The following is an 18,126-nucleotide window of genomic DNA, read 5'->3' as shown; positions in this document are numbered from 1 at the left end:
CTGGAACTCACTCTGTAGACCAGGCTGGCCTCGAACTCAGAAATCTGCCTGCCTCTGCCTCCGGAGTGCTGGGATTAAAGGCGTGCACCACCACACCTTGTTCTTGGACACTTTAAAAACAACCCCCCAAGCCGGGCTGTGGTGGCGCACTTGGGAGTGCAGCATGCCACCTGACTTAGGAATGCCACCATACCAGCCTAAGTGTATGTTAGGATTAAGGTAGGACCCTGAGGGCAGAGCGACGGGACCAGTTGTTTATATCCTAGCTTGAAATCCTTTCCTTGGGGGAAAGAGTCTTGTCGAGATGACTCTGAGCCCAGAACAAGAAACCTGTGCTGTTAAAAGTCACAAGGCCTTTGTCTCCACACGAGGAAGACTTTTAACCTTGATAACTGCCCGTTTCCTCTTGCAGTCGCCAGCATCCTGTCCCTGCCCACGTAAAGGTGAAAGGGAGTCCAGTTGAGCTGGGGGACTGGGGAAGCTAAGCCGTTGCGTTCCTTTTGAAGTGCAAGGTGCACACTTCTGTGATGCACACCTAGGAGCCTCCTATCGGCCCCGAAGTCACCACTAATCCCTGCTTTGTTGTTTGATGCAAGGAGGCACGGTATGACGCTTTCGCAACGGGCTGGGTTTCTCAACCCTGTTTTCTTGCCTATCAGCAAGCGGTTTTTTGGTTTGGTTTGGTTTGGTTTTTTGCGCGGCAAAGAGGAAGGAAGGAAGGAGGCTTGCTAGACAAAGCCAGCAGGTCACACAGGTAGCAGGTGTCACCACCCGTAGCGGTGTGCAGGGCGCCTGAGTCTTTTGGACCTTAGAAACAACCTTGAGTGAAGGTTAACGGGGGGGGGGGGAGGGGCGGCAGCGGGGGGGGGCGGGGGGATAGGAAAAGCGAGGCAGGTGACCCAAGGATTCCGCAAGACTCCAAAGGCCAAACCCTTTCCCCTGTGGAGGCAAAAAGAGGGAGGGTCCAGCCCACGCCGCTGGCCACACCAGAGCACCAAGAGAACACCAAGTCTTTATTACCGGAATTCCTATGAAACAGCTCCAAGGGGAAACACACACACACACACACACACACACACACACACACACACACACTGGAGGGAAAAAAATAACAAAGTGACACACACAAACCTAGGGCTTCCCCGAGTACGCCCGGCCTTGGAGCAGGGAGAACCCAGACAGTCTGGAGCTCAGTTTAGCCTCCCGGGGCTCCTGGAGGTGGGTAGCTGTCCTTCTCTCCAGGGTTCACGGCCTGGCTCGGAGCCAACGTGGTCCCCACCCCCTACCCGGACTGGCTGCGCACGCTTCCCCACTTGGTCACTCTCTGCATGCACCGCTCTTCCGAGCCCGGGGAAGCTCGACTGACCCGCAGGAGTTGAGGCGTTTGCGGTCCCATGCCCACCAGGCTCCCATTTTCTGCCAATCCTTAGCAGCTCCCACCACCCACGCATCGGATCCCATTCTCAACCAGGACTGCCGCACCTGTCCAGACTTCCCAGATCTTTCTAAATGGTCAGCGCGTTCCCAGGTCATGGGGCGAGTGGGACACGGGTGCGGCCTCCGTCCTGTGGCAGTGGTTGGTGAGGGTTCCTTAAATCGCCTCTGGTTTCTCCATCCTGAGGCACCGGGCAAGTTCTTGTTCTAGGTGCTTGCCGCCCCACTCCCCTGCCCCAGGTTGGCAGCCTCGGTAACTTGCACGTCAGTCTGCACCTTTTCACTTGGGGTCACCTCCACTCTGAAACTCCAGCACCTTCCCATCTTACAAAAAACAAAACAAAACAAAACAACAACAACAACAAAAAAAAAAAAACAGCAGGACCGGTCCAGCCCCTGGGGTACTCCACTGTGATGTAAATTTAGAACCAGTTTCTGTGTTCGACCTACCTAAAGACCCTGCCTAAACAGAATCCTCCAGCTCCGGGGTCACTCTCCCCATCCCTGCTGGGTCAAGTGGAGGCTGCTGGAGGTGACAGCCAGCCCTTAATAGAAGCAGCCCTATAAACTGGACCTGACAAGACCTAAGTGTCCAGAGTTCTGTGCAGGGTTGGAGCCAAGAGTCAGCAGTCCCCGACAAGGCTGAGGTGCAGGAGACCTTTGGGGGGGGAGGCCACAGGGGCTTGGGGGAGGGTATAGATCGGACCCACTGTGGCAGGTCAGGAGCGACATGAAAGAAACCGAACTCTCTTCAGGCCCAAAGCGCTCCACATGGGTCATCTTGTCAGTTCCTAAACTGCAACCTTGGGATCTTTCTTCTTTTTCTTCTCTTTTCTTTTCTTTTCTTTTCTTTTTTTCTTCTTTCTTTCTTTCTTTCTTTCTTTCTTTCTTTCTTTCTTTCTTTCTTTCTTTCTTTCTTTCTTTCTTTTGGAAAGGGGGGGTGGTTCCTGCATTTCTGCTCATCCCCTATAGAGGAGGAGCCAGACTACAAGTGGGGTTTGTGGCTGGCTGGCTGCTGTCTCGAAGGCTCCAGGCCCCTCCTCCAATCACAAGCAGCTCTGAAAATTCTCCTGTCTGTGGAAAGCGGCAGTGGCTGGGCTGGACTGTGTGGCTGAAGAAGCCTGAGCCTTGGTGTGCGAGCACCGTCTGTCTGGGCTGCAGCGGGGGGTACTGGTGCTGCTCTCTGGTTGCCCCCACCCAGTCAGAACATCTCTGGCAAGGTGAAGCTGCTGGCACCTGGGGAGTAGAGAGAATGTGACCTTTTTCATCAAAGGAGCTCCTCCATCTTTCCCCACCACTGGCTCCTGGAGAATATGAGGCTCCTCTTCCTCTTGCCCAAAGTTCTAGATCATTCTGGAAACTCTGCTTTGGATCGCACCCACCGCTCAGCTGCAGGGATCTTAGCAGCTAGCCGTGGAGTGGGAGTGGAAAGGAAGCCTCTGAGTGGGGAGGCCTCACAGGTGGGAGACTGCCCCACCCATCTGTGTCCTGTTAGTAGCTTCAAGGAGCTACACTAAGTCCAAGGACTTAAAGGGGCAGAAAAGCCATCCCAGACTAGGATTTGGTGGGCCTCAGACACCAGACTGAGTTCAGAGGACTTTTGCTCAGAAGACACAGGAAAAAAAAGCACAGAGGTGGTGTTTGGTAGCGAGGGCGGTGGTGGCACACACCTCTAATGCCAGCACTTGGGAGGCCGAGGCAGGTTGATCTCTGTGAGTTCAAGGCCAGCCTGATCTACAGTGCTAGCTCCAGGACAGCCAGAGCCACACAAAGAAACGCTGTCTCAAAAATATCAAAAAGGCAGGGGGAGGGGTTGGTAGAAGGATTTACAGGTAGGACAATGGAAACATGAATGGTAGTCTGTCAAGACTGATGCGAAAAGCTAGGAGGAAGAAAACAGGGAGGAAAGACAGGTTTGCAGTGAGCTGACAGGACAGACAGACACACTTGTAGAGACCAGATGATACAGCAGGGACCCAATGGATCTGGAAGAGCAGCTCTTGTGGAAGAGGGGAGTCGGGTCCTTTGAGAGGGAAGGGAGAAGACTGGAGAAGCAGAGGCAGAGCATTGATGGAGACCAGCTCCCAGGACTCAGAAGAAAAACCAGGGATGCTGAGGTGATAGGCAAACCAGGCCTCGGCTATGGAAGGGAGCATCAGAATGCACAGCAGGCCCTGGAGCTAGCAGGTGACAGACCACCTTGATCCAGTTCCTTTCTGGAGCTTGTCGGTTTGCAGCAGACACAAGAGGAAAACAAGCTGGAAGCAGCTCAAAAGTGATGAGCGAGTTCTAAGATGAGGTGGCTTTGGGTGGATTGTCTTTTCCCCGGGGGACCAGTGGGATGGCAGAAGGGGCAGAGGTGGGGATAGTTCCCTAGCTGCCCTTACTGGGGTGCAGCTCTGTGGGTGAGGAAACCAGGGGGAAGCATGGAAGAGAGCTGAAGAGAGAGAGAAGAATGTGGAAGGGGGACAAGATGGGAGAGGGCGGTGCCTGCTTTTGCTGACTGTGCCCTCTGTCGCCTGGGTTTTGTCATCTCTACAACTACTCTAGGAAGAACATCTGTTCCTCCATAGTTGGAAACAGGGCCAAAACTGCTGCACCACAGCTCAAGAAAGCCAAAAAGATGCTGAGCGCGGGGAGCGGGAGAGCAGCTGGGCAGGCAGAGCAGGTGGGATGGGCGAGCATCTTCTCGCTGGGATTGAGGCACCTGGAGAGGCGCACGCATGCCTACGTCTGCAGGAGATGCTGGCATCCCCTGGTACCCCCCAGATGAGTTTAGAGAGGAGACTGGAGGAAAGACAGCCCAGCCCTGAGGCTCCAGACAGAAGCAGCCATTCCAGGGGACTATCTTAGGACCTTCAGCAGATCCCTGACCATCCAACCTCAGTGCTTCGGAAGTTGAGACAGGAGGGTCTGAAGTTCAAAGCCAGCCTCATTTATATAACCAGTGCAAAAGTAGTGGGGTTAGATGATATAGATACAGATATAGATTTAGATATAGATATAGATTCTGGTTTACAGGGGGAAACCATGTGCCCTGCCACAAGAGAAACAAGAAAAGGCCACTGATACTTGATGTTCCAGCCCAGCACCTCCAGATCCTTGGAGGACCCAGGATGAGTGATGGCCTTTGCCCCAGCTGCCCCTGGAAACTGTGGTCCCAAGCCTCACCTCTTACTGTCCTTCCCTTAGGGCCTCTTCCACCTTAGGCACCTCCTGCCGCCTACCCTGGAAGTCTTCCTCTGAAAAGCAAAGAGAAAAGCCTCATTTTCCACCCTGCAGAACCTCCCGTGGGCCCATCCCCAGGCTGGGCAGGGGAGCTGCTCCACCTCTGACCCTTTGCTTGGATCTATGAGTGTTCTATCCACACGTGTGCCCAAATGCCAGAAGAGGGCATCAGACCCCATTACAGGTGGTTGTGAGCCATCATGTAGTTGCTGAGAATTGAACTCAGGTCCTAGGGAAAGACAGCCAGTGCTCTTAACTGCTGAGCCATCTCTCCAGCTCCCTTCTTCTACAAGACAAGGTTTTTCTATGTAGCCCTGGCTGTCGTGGAACTCACTCTGTAGACCAGGCTGGCCTTGAAATCACAGAGATCCGCCTGCCTCTGCCTCCCGAGTGCTGGGGTTAAAGGCGTGCGCCGCTGCGGCATGCTAGACTGAACCTTTCTCATTTATGGTTGTCTGTGTATGAGGCCTGCCAGTCTGTCCCTCGTTCCCTAGAGAGCATTCTCTGGGAACAGGGCCTGGCATCCTGGGTTCCCCTTCAGGGTTGATGGGAAGCAGCTGTCATTGTGTGCACCTCGTGGCGAGGGACCACATTTCTGTGGGCCACCTGGCTGCCAACCCCTGACATGTCCTCAACTGATTGCTCCCTTGCTGAAGATTAGACACTCAGGACCTCCTCTTGAAGGGCCACCCATCCCAAGCAACTTGGAGTTCAACGTCCCCTGCCCTGCCTCACCGTAAGCGTGGCCCTCCACGTCATCCAAGAGGTTGGCTGTGGATGCAGCAGCCCCCAGCCTGCCGGACGGTTCAGGAAAACTATTCCAGAGATGGATGGGTGCTGTCACAGCTTGTTCAATCCACCTGTGCTCTATCCTGATAACCCACCCACCTCAGAGGCTTCCACTATCCCTCCCGTCCCCAAACGGCCTAAAGGTGTCCCTTCCGGGCCCCTCTCCTGGGATCAATGGACCAGCTAGCCAGGCCCGACCCCCTCACTCTGCCTCCATCACTAGGGACAGGGAGAGTGTCATCCCCCGCCCCCCGCCCCCCCCCCCCCCCGCCCCCCCCCCCCCCCCCCCCCCCCCCCCCCCCCCCCCCCGTTCTCCTTCAGCCGCTCAGTTTTCAATATCCGGGGCCCTGTTGGATAAGCACGGATGAGAACTTCGGTATGAAGATAGGGAAACATCTTTTCATTCAAAAAGCCAAAAGGGGGGGGGGGGGGGGAGCAGGCCTCTGGAGACACAGCTGCAGGGATCTATGAACCAGTGCAACTAGTAAAATTAGGGGCAGACTCCTCGGTGATTTCAATGGGAGGACGATGATTTTTCTCCCAAAATGCAGATGACTCAAGGCCAAAAGTAAAGAAGGCACAGGAAGGACAGTGTCCAGAGGAAAGGAACACAGGAGCAGATGACGGGGTTTCCTGGTTCCCAGATCAAGGAGGGGCCGCCCCAGAGCCGCATCCCACTCCCGAGGAGGGTTCAGCCGGGATCTCCGTCTTTGTTGCCGGTGCTCCCCACCCCACCCCAGGGCCGTGCAGAAGGATACGACTGAAGCTTCGGTAAATGTTTCTTCTTTGACTTCCTCATTTTGGTCTTCTCGGAGAAGGCTCGGGCGAGTTCAAACAGCTTCCTGCGCGTAGCTGGGGCAGAGAGACTCGTGAGCCCTTCATGCTCCAGAGAGCCATAGCATCAGATGGCTCCCCTCCAGGCTTGGGGGCAGCCACGCAGGGCTGGGGACTGGGAAGAGGAAAGTGACAGACCGGCAGACACCAGTGCCACCTAGGGAGCAAGTGCGCCATCCCAGGTCGGCCTCCGGGGGCAGCACAGGCCACCGCTCGTCAAGTCCACAGCAGCCTGCCTCCAGACCGAGATCCGGGTATTCCTTCCCTAGAGGCGGACAGCCACGGCTCTGGGCTTTCTTTCTTTCCCGCTGCCGGCTGCCAAGGCCTTCCCGCCCCTCCCCAGCCACCTCCACAGTTGGTCCTAGGATTTCCATGAGTCATCGGAAATTTTCCCTGAAATAAAACCTTGAAAGGCTCGAGCCTCACCCCCACTGGTTATGGGCCTATGAGATTGGGAGTTGGGGAGGATGACAAAAAGCAGTCAGTGGGATGAGGTTCCCCTATCCCAAAATGTCTGCCATTCCCACAGAGAGCAGACTCAGCCAGGGACTCCAGTCTGGGCCAAGCCCTCACGCCACAGAGAATGTGAACACTGACACACATTATTTTCCTACAGACAGCTGGCTCAAGAGGATTTAAACTTAATTTGTCTCCAGACTCAGCTGCAGAAGAAAGTAAGGCAGGAAGGCTGAGGGAGCCAGCCTGTGATTAAAATGTCACCCGGAGTTCACCGAGAATCAATAGCATTAAAAAAAAAAATCTTCCGGGGGGGGCGATGGGAGGGGGCTCTCTCCCTCTCATGAGGCCACAGGGCCTGCCTCAAGAGAGCTGGGACAAGGAGGGGACAAGGAGCAGGACTCACATTTTCCCATGTGTTTCAGCTTGTCCCTGAATAAGGCATCTTCTGACACAGTGGGGTTGGTATCACTGGTTCCTGGAAGGAGGAGGAGACACCTGCTGAAGGACTAGGCCCATTGGGTCTCCGAGGTCCCACTGAGAGAGAGTCCTAAGCCCTAGGGAAGGAGGTCAGAGGGTACCCCCCTCCATGGTTGTTTCTGTCGGTTCTTTGATTATAGAAAAAGTGCAGGCTTCTTTCTAACTATAGGAGTTTAAGGCAAGTTACAAGAGTACTTCCTTCCCGAAAGGTACATTTTCCTCTTCGGAGCAAACGAGGGCAGCCTTAAGATCTGCTGCACGTGTGGGAAACCGGCTGGCCTTGGATGGGTTCCAGCCTCACTAGCAGTCCCATGTCCTCCAAGTCATGACGGTGGTTTGAAGTGAGCTGGTAGGGAGAGCTACGGCATGGAAATCCGCCACCCACCCCCCTGCCCCAGCCTGCATATCAGCCTTCTCCTGCACCCAGAGTGGAAGGTCAACCATTGCCAGGACATCATAGCCCTCTGTGCATCCTAACGCTGGTGAATTGAAGCAGAAAGGACAGAGAGCCGAGATCGCCTCCCGGATGCTGAACGGGAACAAGAGCAGGGCTCAGCCTAGAGTCAGAATGAGCCACCTGCTTGGGTCTCTTGGGATCCTTGGGCTGCAGCTTGTTACCATCCTGTAACTTGGCTCATCCCGAGTCCCCTTGTCTGCTAACTTCCCTTTCAGTCACTCTGATCCAGCTCAGGAGCTCCATCGTCCCTTGTTAATTTGGGATCAAGGACAAGAAAAACTCCCAGCTGAACATCTGGTGAGGCCTAAGCTCCTGGCCGCTTGCTTAGGGATCAGTTCTATGGGATTTTCTGTCTCTGAGCTGGGATTAGCGGGGAGGCACCTTACCCTTCTGTCCCTGCCTTCCCAGCTCAGCTGTAGGATGGAGGGTCTGCTCCTGAAAAACACAGGGCTGAGCCCTTTTAAATATGGATATGGGGTGATGGCAGGAACTGACCCAAGATTCAGAGTCCAGGAGCCAAGGATGAATACAGAGTCTCTGTTCACACTCGCAGCCTCAGCGCTGCTGTAGTCTGTGCATCCTACTAACACAGTCCCTCACTCTCTGGCCTGTCAGCCCCAATGCTGCTGGCACTGGAGGGAAGTCATGTGTCCTCTGAAATGAGTTGGGGAGGCCGGTCATAGGAGGGGTTGTAAACCCTGCTTCTCTGGCCTTCTTTTTACTTTTAATGAATTTGAAGATTTATTCGTTTATACTTAGGAGTACTCTATCTGCATGTATGCCTGCATGACAGAAGAGGGCATCTGACCCCATTATAGATGGTTGTGAGCCAACATATGGTTGCTGGGAATTGAACTCAGGACCTTTGGAAGAGCCATCTCTCCAGCCCCTTCTCCGGCAGTTCTTGTTGAACCATCTTGCACACCATGCACAGAATTTTTTCTTCCCCACATACAGCGGTGCATGTCTCAGGGCAGAGAGCCCTCAGCTACTTAAATGAATGCACCCTTCCCAGATTAAGCTCGCCCTCGCCCTCTCCATGGGCTGGATACAGTCAACATGTATGCCTTGCCTTTGCTGGTGTACTAATTAGACGTTAAGCCTCATTAAGCCAAACCTCACAAGATTCTAGGGCCTTCCTTCTCTCTGTTGCTATTAAGAGACATGACATGGTTCGGCGTGTCCTCTGGTAGTACAAGATCCAGAAATAGTTGGGAGGTCAGCCAGCCTGAGGTAGGTAAAACTACAGCTCCCAGGACAGCAAGAACCTAGGCCCGCTCTGTGAAGGGGATAGCTCACTCCACAGGAGGTCTCCCTTCTTGTTTGCTGAGGGGCCTCGGGTCCCACCCTTGGTCTGTTTCCTCATCCTATACCGCTGAGTTCTCAATATTGAAGGTAAAATTGGGACGTGGGCCCAGTGAGCCCCTCAGGCCCTCTCTCAGGTCAGCAAGCTCACCTGGGACAGAGGAGGGAAAGCCACCGTCATTTCCAACCGCCGCATTGCTGGGTTTGGATTTCTGGGATTCATATTTCAATCGGTCTGGAAAAGGAGACAGATTCTGTCAGGGAAGTGGGTGCCTGGGCACACTGAAGGCCGCAGGAGACTGAATCACTCGAAGCACACGAGTATACACACACACACACACACACACACACACACACACACACACACACGTCTGTCAGCTATTGAAGAACTTGTGATAATATAAACAACTAGCTAATAGGCATTTGCAATGTTGCAATGTCAGAATTAGCAGCTTCCTGAGAGTTCAAACCTATTTGATTGTTATTGTCTTAGGGTCTTGATATGGAGCCCTGACTCTCTTGGAACTCATGGTTCTCCTTCCTCTGGGTCCTTAATGCTGGGTTTGCACAGTCAAGCCTCTCTCTCTCTCTCTCTCTCTCTCTCTCTCTCTCTCTCTCTCTCTCTCTCTCCTCTCTCTCTGTTTTGTTTTGTTCTGCTTTTTGACACAGGGTTTCTCTGTGTAGCCCTGGCTGTCCTGGAACTCTATCTGTAGTCCGTAGTCCAGGCTGGCCTCCAACTCAAGAGATCCACCTGCCTCTGCCTCCTGAGTTCTTGGTTTTAAAGGTGTATACCACCACTGCCTGGCTCTAGCCATGCCATTTTTATGCTGCCTGTGGGCCTGCTTCCTCCAGTCCAGCAGCAAAATTTGCTTCCTTCTTCCCCAACACCTCAGACTCCCTCCCTTCCTTTCCCTCTCCCTCCTTCCCTCTGTGATCAACCCACCTCCTCAGCCCTGCCTCTAAAACCAACCTCAAAAGGAAAGGCAGCCAGGTTGGGGAGCAGGGTGACCCATCCATAGATCATGCAAATATCCTGCCTTAACCTCCATTCGGAAAGCTTCCCATTCTGGCGCCCATGAGGCCAGTCACCTTGTTCCCAGGGCTCAAGACATGGTACCCCTGCCTTGTAGCTAGAGGTTGGTAGGAAAGGCAGCATTTATTTCCCTGTCACTCAAGCCTAGGCTAATTAATGCTATGCTCGAACAGATATGCAGGGCAGGGGAGAAGGCCCAGTGGGCACACCCTCTTCCTCTGGGTTCTCAGGTGTCCCCAGTCCCCACTGAAACCCAGAGCTCCTGCATGACCCAGGGAGACCCAAGCTCAAGCAGGTTAGAATGTGCCTGGCATGCGGACATCCAGCACGATGCCTCCTGAGGGAGACCCGAAGCTCCTGCTGGTGTCACTCTTCTGCATGGTGAGGCTTGGGGCCCACCTCTCTCCAGGGCGAGGAGGAAGTCCCGGTTTCTCTGCAGCTCCTTCATGAATTCCTCATTCTGCAGGAAGAGGGCGATTCTCTCATCCTCCAGGTACTGTTTCCAGCGGCTGTCCTGGTCACAGGCCACGGGCCCTGGCGCTGGAGGTGGGCCTCCCTCTCTACTCATAGGCTTGGAGCCCCCGGGGTGACCCTAAGGAAGAGTGAGCATACATGTCACCTACTTAAATCCATGTATAGCATGTGTGCAGCATGTGTGCAGGTGTGCTCTCCCAGAATCCTCCAGTCTCATCATGTAGTCCCCTCCTCCCAACGTGACCCAGTCAAAGCCAGAATTCACTGGATAGCTCAGAACTGCCCGTGCAGCAGAAGCAGGAAGGACATCAAAACGGCTTTTCCTCCCAACCTAGGGTCACCTCGTTCCTTCTTCTGGAACCTAAATCATCCTGAAAAATCAATTTGCAAACAGCTCAACCACCCTTGCATGGACTCCCAGTCTCACACGTCTCTCTATGCCAGCTGCATGCCCCACCAGAAGGGCCACCTTCTGAAAGAAGCTTCTATGGAGAGCAAAGCAGCAACCCCACCATTAGCTACCCATTGCCCTCCCTCCAGCCTGAGGTGATAGGCTGCAGCCAAAGAGCCAGGCCGGACAGATAGATGGACAGACGGGAAGCGAGGCTGTGGGTTCGCCTTTCTTTCCTTGCAAATTCTAATCTACAGAAGCAGCCCAGCCTGAGCTTGAAGACCAGGAAGTAAATCTGGCTGGTATAGACTGTGATGGATGGACGGACGGACGTAGCCCAGGAGCGATGCAGGAGAGGCAGGCAGGTGGGCATGGAGGTTCGAGGGCAGCCTCTTACCTGAATGCTGTCCATCTGCTGGGGTAGGATTCGGAGGAAGTCATCAGGGAGGCTGCCCAGCAGGGGTGGGTTCCAGTTTCTGTAGCGCCTATGGCTTGCAGGTTGTCCGGAGCCCGGGACATCAATCCTGGGGGGGTGGGAGGTAAGGAGAGCAGGGAATAGTCAGCTTAGCCATAGCTCTGTTGGCTCATCCCAGGCCCTTGGGCAGATAGAGATCTTACTCAGAGTGTCCAGTGCCCACACCACCTTCAGAACAAAGGTACAGGCATGTATTCTGCCGAACGAGGGGAACAGCAGACCAAGAAGGGAGGCAGCCAGGCTGTGGCAATGAGGATCTCTCTGTCTCTCTGTCTCTGTCTGTCTCTGTCTCTGTCTCTGTCTCTCTCCTCTCTGGGGCTTGCCTCAGTCCGATCTGCTTTCCTCAGCTTTGGCCTTGGGGCTTAGGCCACTTTTCTGTCACTCAGTGTCCCTGGTGCAAATGTCAACGTTGTGGATTTACATACAGACTTTCTGAATGTACCCTACAGACTGGGGGTGGGGGTAGGGGTGGGGTCAGACACTTCTGTGCTATGTCCCTAGCTGGCACAGTGCTGAACTGTTAAATAGTAGCTATCACACACACACACACACACACCAATAGCAGACAAGCGGCCTGCTAACAGTCCATTCTGTCCTCGTTTGTTGAGGCAGGGAGCTCCCCAAGTTTCCTGGACAATAAGCAGATCTGAGTTCACATTCTGGCTCAACTACAGTCAGCAAAGGGTAGGGAACATTGAGGAGCTCCTGGTACTTTGTTATAAAATCTAGACCTTGCTGATCTCCTGCCCAGGTTCTGGGACACACACACACACACACACACACACACACACACACACACACACACACACACGGGCTGCAGCTTGAACAGATGGAGCCCAGAGTTAGGTTCTTGCTCCCAAGGGGGTCTATGGGGCCTCTCTTCCCAGACAAGGTATGCCTGGGCCAAGCAGCCAGGACAGGAGAGGAAGAAGGGCTTGTCTGCCCTGACCCCAGGCTCTATCCCAAGTCCAGGCCCGAAGGAAGCCTGGAGCTCGGCCAGGAGCTCCAGGGCTCCCCAGCAGCCTGCTGCGTGGCAACCGCAGGACACGTGTCCCGCTGAATCAGGGAAATGACACATGGAGAAAGCAGGCGGCTGGGGGGGTGGCGGGGGCCATGCTGGGCTCGGCCTGGCTTTGATTTGGCCTCCAGCTCCAGGAATCCCTCCACCCCCTCACTGGAGGGGAGCTTTTCCGTCTGCTAACTTGTGGAAATAACTTCCTTTCCTTTTTCTATTTTGGGCTGGTGGCCCGGTGGGTACGAGGGGAGGGCTGAGGGGGAGGGCGGGGGCAGCAGCAGACTGGATCACCAGCTGCTAAGTGCTAGGGGGAGCTCAGTTAGCAGCCAGAGACACACACATGGATAACCAAAGAGGCGCCTGCAGGGGAACCCAGGGTTAGGTCTCCTCCACATTGCTCTGCCACTTATGTCCCTGTCCCAAGTTCTGGTTCCCTCCCAAGGCCCATCTGTCAGTCTCACAGACACCACTTCCAGCCATAATGGAAGAAGGCTTGTCTAGGCTTCGTTTGGGGCAAGATACAAACACCCCAACTCAGTTGTATCTGGGAGCCACCCAGGCTGCCCAGGGAGAGTCCAAACTCTGCCCACAGGGTGAGGGTTGACATGGGGAGAATTCCTTTTCTTCCAGAGTCTCCCAGGCTGCTCGGCACGGGTCCTGGAAAGTCCACCAGTCATCCTCCTCAGAGCCCTGGAGTGAAGTCATCCTCACCTGCATGACTGAGGGAGGGGACCAGCCCAGCGCAGGCAGCCCGGCAACTCCATTATGGTTGGAAAGGAATGGGAGAAATGAGCTGCTGAGGTAAAACAATTTCCACACAAAAACAGCAGGCGGCCTGCGGAGGGGCCTCCTGGGCTGCTGGGACTCAAGCAGATGGAGAGAAGAACCCAGCAGCAGCGGGGGAGGGGAAGGAGGCCAAAAGGATCTTCAGGTACTGAGCCCCCAGAACCCCTAGACTCAGGCTGAGGTGGATGATGACGTCATGCATAACCACAGGATGTTGGACCACCTGGCTGGGAAGTAGCTCAGACATGCGCCTTTCCAGAGGGAGGTTTTAGTGGAGTCTGGACGTGCAGTCCACATGGGCCAGACCCTGTCACAGGTCACTAAATGATGTAGCTGTATCATTCAGGCAAAACCTAGGCAAAGGACCCTAGCAATTCCAGGTTTGTTTCCCTGGGATGGCCCTGCCTCTTTGGACCCTGTGGGACAGTATCTGAACTCTGAAACTCTGTCCTGTTACAGGGCTCATCCCAGGGACATGGTGGTGACAGAAAGTGACCAGACCACTAGCCCCTCTCAAATCTAACCTTCAGTAGCCAAAGCTTTTTTAGAATACCAGTCTACCAGCGCCCTGCCGTGGTATATAGTTCCATGGAGTCTCCTGTAGGTGCAGGGTAAGATGTGTGTGGGCTCCTTGGAAGCTCCACGGAGCCCCCATGACCGACCCATGTTCCTCTCCGCTCACTCTGATGAACTATCCGTGCAGGAGCTCCTTGAGATGCCCCCCCCTCCCTGCTTCTCCTGCGTGTCACCATTCCCTCTGTCTAGAACATAGTCCTGTCCTCACTAAGGTAAGGAGGTGTGGATGGCAGACCCTCACTTGGGCAGCAGCTTCTGGGCCCCCATGTTCATGGTTCCCTGAAATTCTGATCTACAGTAGAGGGGCCCAGGGGACAAGTAACACACACACACACACACACACTGTAATTGAAAATATTTAAGTACTTCGTGATAAACGTTATAGTTTGGTCTACAATGTCCCCACAGGCTTGTATGGTTGAACTCCTGATCTCCAGCTAGGGGCACTGCTTTGAAAAGCTAAGGGCACTTTACAGGTGGGATCTAAGCCACTAGGGGCAGGCCTGGAAGGCTGCACCTGCCCCTGGCTCTCTCTGCTTCCGGATGCAGGTGATGTGAAAGGCCCAGGGCTCTGCCCTCTGCTCTGCCACAATGAACTAAAATCCCTCTCACATCGTGAGCCAAATCAGCCTTCCCTCAATCCAGTCCTTGCCTTTGGGTGTTTTGTCACAGCAACATAAATGAAATAGACGATTAAGACAGCAACGACACAGAAGTCAAGCCAGGCGGTGGTGGCTTTAATTCCAGTGCTCAGGAGGCAGAGGCAGATAGATCTTTGTGAGTCCTGGGCCAGCCTGGTCTACACAGCTAGTTCTAGGACAGGCAAGGCTGAACAAAGAGACCCTGTCTGGGGGCGGGGTAGGAGGAGTCAAAGGAAAATCATTTAGCTCTGATCTCCGCAAGCTGCCCCTGGCCGTGACCTCTCCGGCAGTCTCAGGAAGGCCCTCACTCCTGCTCCGCAGCCTGCATCTCCTGTACCACCCGTGGACTCAGTAGAGGACCTCTACCCCACCGAGCTAGCTTTCCAGACTCTCAGCTCCCTAAGCTACAGTCTGACTTCTCAGCAGGGAGGAGAGGACATAGCAGTGACACCCCAGTCTGATGACCTGGGTTCACACCCCAGCCTTGGCCATGGGGACAGCAGTAACCCTCTGGGGCTCAGCCCTGTCAGCTGTGAAATGGGTGACTGCACTGCTTACCACTGAAGTCCTTAAGCCATCGAGTAAAGGACCATGGGCGTCTCTGGCATTTGAAAGGTGTCTGGCAAAGGATCAGCTGTTCTTACTGGCTCCCCACGGTCACTGTTCTGGGGCTCTTAAGATGTCTGGAATTGGGGGATCACTATAGCACCCCCCCATATCATCTCCTCTCACCCCGTCTGTCATTCTAACAAACAGCAGCTCCAGGACAAAGCAACCACACCTATGCTCTAACAGCCGCCAGCCAAACCCAGAGTCTAGAAAGCAAGTTCTTCACATACACCGGACCCCGCTGGCACTCGCTTCATTTTAAGCTTCCACATAACAAGAGTCTCAAAGCTGAGACAAGTCTCCAGGGTCCTTGCTGTCCACTCTCCCATCTCCTGTCATCAAACTAGCCCAGAAAAAGACACATCTTCACATGGCTTAAAAGTCCTCTCAACATCACTAGCTCAGGGATGACAGTCATCCCGCTGGTGACTGATGTGCTGGGGTGGGAGGGATTCTGAGGTTCATCTTGCCTCCGCAGGAGACGACACAATGATTAATTACTAAAGTGTCCATGGGCTGGGGAAGGGAAGGGTCAGTACGATATTTCCTGAGCTCATCTCCCTGCCCGTCCTCTCCCTTGATTACACATTCCAAGGACCCGGAGGCTGTACCGTATTTAATTAACTGTATCCCATAGGCATATGCTGCTATGGCTAACTTGTGTCTGCCCTGCAGGTACTTTAGAGACAGCCGTCTCTCTAGCCTTCCTCTTTATTTTTAGGATCCTTTTGCACTGAACCTGGAACTTACTGACTGGCTAAATCAGCTGGTCACTGAGCTGCAGGGAGCTGCCTGTCTCTGCAACCCCAGCTATTGGTGTTACAGATGTGACCTGCTGTGCTCAGCTTTTACAAGCAGAGGGCTAGGAATTCAAGCCCAGGCCCCCTTGCTTGTGCAACAAGCTCTCCGCCTCCTGAGAGCCATTTTCCCAGTCCCAGAGTATTGAAGTTTTGAAAGTTCTCCCAGGTGTCCTGTGAAAATGTCCCTTGCCACAGTCCAAGTGTGCAGTTAGTAGAATAACGTCTGGTGGGGGCGGCCAATTTCCCACTGTGGTTTATACAACCCCGACTCCTGTCTCTGTCTCTACCCACTGCGCTCTGAGACAAAAAAATGGACGCTCACCGGGGAGGTGGGGTCGGAGGAGCCATCAGGTAAGGCCTGTCGAACACGTGCATGTGGTACGCTGGTGGTGAATACACAGGTGGGGGCTCTTCCTCAGAACTATCGGGCTCCAGAGTCCTTTCCAGGATCTAAGTCAGAGACAATAAAGAGAGACGTAGTAACAATTATTGATTCGGATATGAATAACCCATCCTTGAACCTCAGTGGCATTCGGATGAAACCAAGTATGGTCAAGGACGTGTCCTAAGGACTTTTGTGCATTGCTGCTAGAAGCTGCTCCTTGGCGATGCTGGCCTTAGGTATTAACAGTAACTTGTGGCTACTGTAACCCCTCACTTATACTTAGCAAACGGGACAATGCAGTGACCCAAAGGATCGTTCATGGCAGCAGCATCTATCCAAGCAATGCTCGAGCGCAGCAAGACAAACACAGGGTGGAAGAGAGAGACTGCGAGGGTTGGCGAGGATGGGAGGAGGTGCTGGGGACTCTGGGGCCTGTGGAAGAGGTTTATGGCTCTGGGTGCCTATCACATGACATGTACATGCTATGCAACCTCACTGGACTGCACACTTGAGACCCCGTGTCCTCTGTACTCTTGTCTGATGGTGACATCATCCATATCCTCCTTCGGTGCACTTCCACATCTCTTCTCTTACCCCAGTCTGGCAAGTAAAGGCCCATTTTATAGATGAGTAAATTAAGGCCTGGGTGTGTTTTATTTGCTTTGTGGTGCCTGGAATTGAATGCAGAGCCTCACACACACGAGACAAGAACTTTACCACTGAGGTACAGCCCAGTTCTTTTTACTTTTGTTCTGAAATAGGGTCTCACTAGGTTGCCCTGGCTGGCCTTGAACCTGTCTCATTGCTTCTCTCGAGATGTGAAGAACAAAGAACACTAATGACTAGCCTAAGAAGTGATCTCACCCAGGTCTAGGAGTGGCCCCCACGACAGCTCTATCACCAAAGGCCCAGCCCAGCACGGGTAACAACCTCCAGAAAGCTGCACAGAGCCCCGAGTTAGCTAACCTCTTGACTACCCCAGCATCTCTTGAACCCATGTGCAGCTGGAGCAAAAATGCATCCCACTGGGAGGTGGCTATAGGAGAGAGGGAGGGGCTAAAACCACAGGTGACCCTTTAATGACCCCCCTGCCTTCCTGAGGGAATGCCCCTTCCTGCCTTCCGTGAGGGAACAGGCCCAAGCTTGCTGAAGAGCTGGTGTAGGAAGTCAGAGCTGTTCTGACTAAGATGGTAATGGCCATGTCACAGCTCAAAGGACCGCAGGACAGACCACTTCTGATCCTCCTGTCCTGTCTGCTGAGACTCAGATAACAGGCCCTGTGAGTCTGAGGGCTGGTTAATGTGGCAAGGGCACCCACCGGCTTTAGGTTGGAATCTTCAATGGGGACCTCAGGCTTCACAGTCACCACGCCCTTCCCTCAGGCAGCCTGCACTCCTAAGTAAGAAGCTCGGGGTGAGCAGCCCAGCTGCCTACCGCCCCTCCGGACCCTTTTCTCTTCACTGAGAAAGCAGGGCAGAGAAAGGTTAAGGACAGATAGGGAGAAGCCAAGTTCCTGTGATCCAGTGGATATGAATCTGCGCCCCAGAGGCATCTGGGCAGATCCCTGGCTCACACCTAGACCCACCCCTCCCCCACAGCTCTGTTCCCACTTTCTCAGAGACCAAAGAACCAGGGAAGGGCTCAGAGACCCTGACTGACTCAGACCCTACGTCCCCAACCCTGCTTGAACCCTGGGTTTGTAGAAGACACCCCTAAAGCTGGAGCCAAGGTAGGCAGGCGGGCCCTGTGCTTGTACACTATAATCTCTGCTTCTGCCAGGCCAGGTTCCATTGATATAGCTGACCCCTAGCCCAGCTGCGCCCAGAACAAGGAGGCTGGCCAGAGACGCCCTGACAGTGAGCGCACACACACACACACACACACACACACACACACACACACACACGCACTGCAATGCTCTGCACGCCAGCCTGACCCAAGGAGGCTCCCGCCCTGGA

General features: G+C 54.1%; 1 protein-coding gene across 1 annotated transcript in view; it reads right to left on the bottom strand.

Moving 5' to 3' along the window:
* Positions 1-993: 993 nt before the first annotated feature.
* Cuedc1 (CUE domain containing 1) overlaps positions 994-18,126 on the bottom strand; it is a 93,774-nt gene continuing 76,641 nt past the window's right edge. The window contains exons 3-11 of the mRNA XM_021212817.2: positions 16,106-16,233; positions 11,279-11,405; positions 10,416-10,608; positions 9,135-9,218; positions 7,148-7,219; positions 6,210-6,303; positions 5,398-5,456; positions 4,606-4,676; positions 994-2,670 (exon numbers count right to left, since the gene is read on the bottom strand). Of these exons, the coding sequence (XP_021068476.1) occupies positions 4,609-4,676; positions 5,398-5,456; positions 6,210-6,303; positions 7,148-7,219; positions 9,135-9,218; positions 10,416-10,608; positions 11,279-11,405; positions 16,106-16,233 (825 nt within the window). The 3' untranslated portion in view covers positions 994-2,670; positions 4,606-4,608. The remainder of the gene's footprint in view (positions 2,671-4,605; positions 4,677-5,397; positions 5,457-6,209; positions 6,304-7,147; positions 7,220-9,134; positions 9,219-10,415; positions 10,609-11,278; positions 11,406-16,105; positions 16,234-18,126) is intronic.

This window comes from Mus pahari, chromosome 14 (assembly GCF_900095145.1).
Source record: "Mus pahari chromosome 14, PAHARI_EIJ_v1.1, whole genome shotgun sequence".
NCBI lineage: Eukaryota > Metazoa > Chordata > Mammalia > Rodentia > Muridae > Mus > Mus pahari.
Note: the sequence above shows the minus strand (reverse complement) of the source record. Positions and strands in the feature narration are given on the sequence as shown.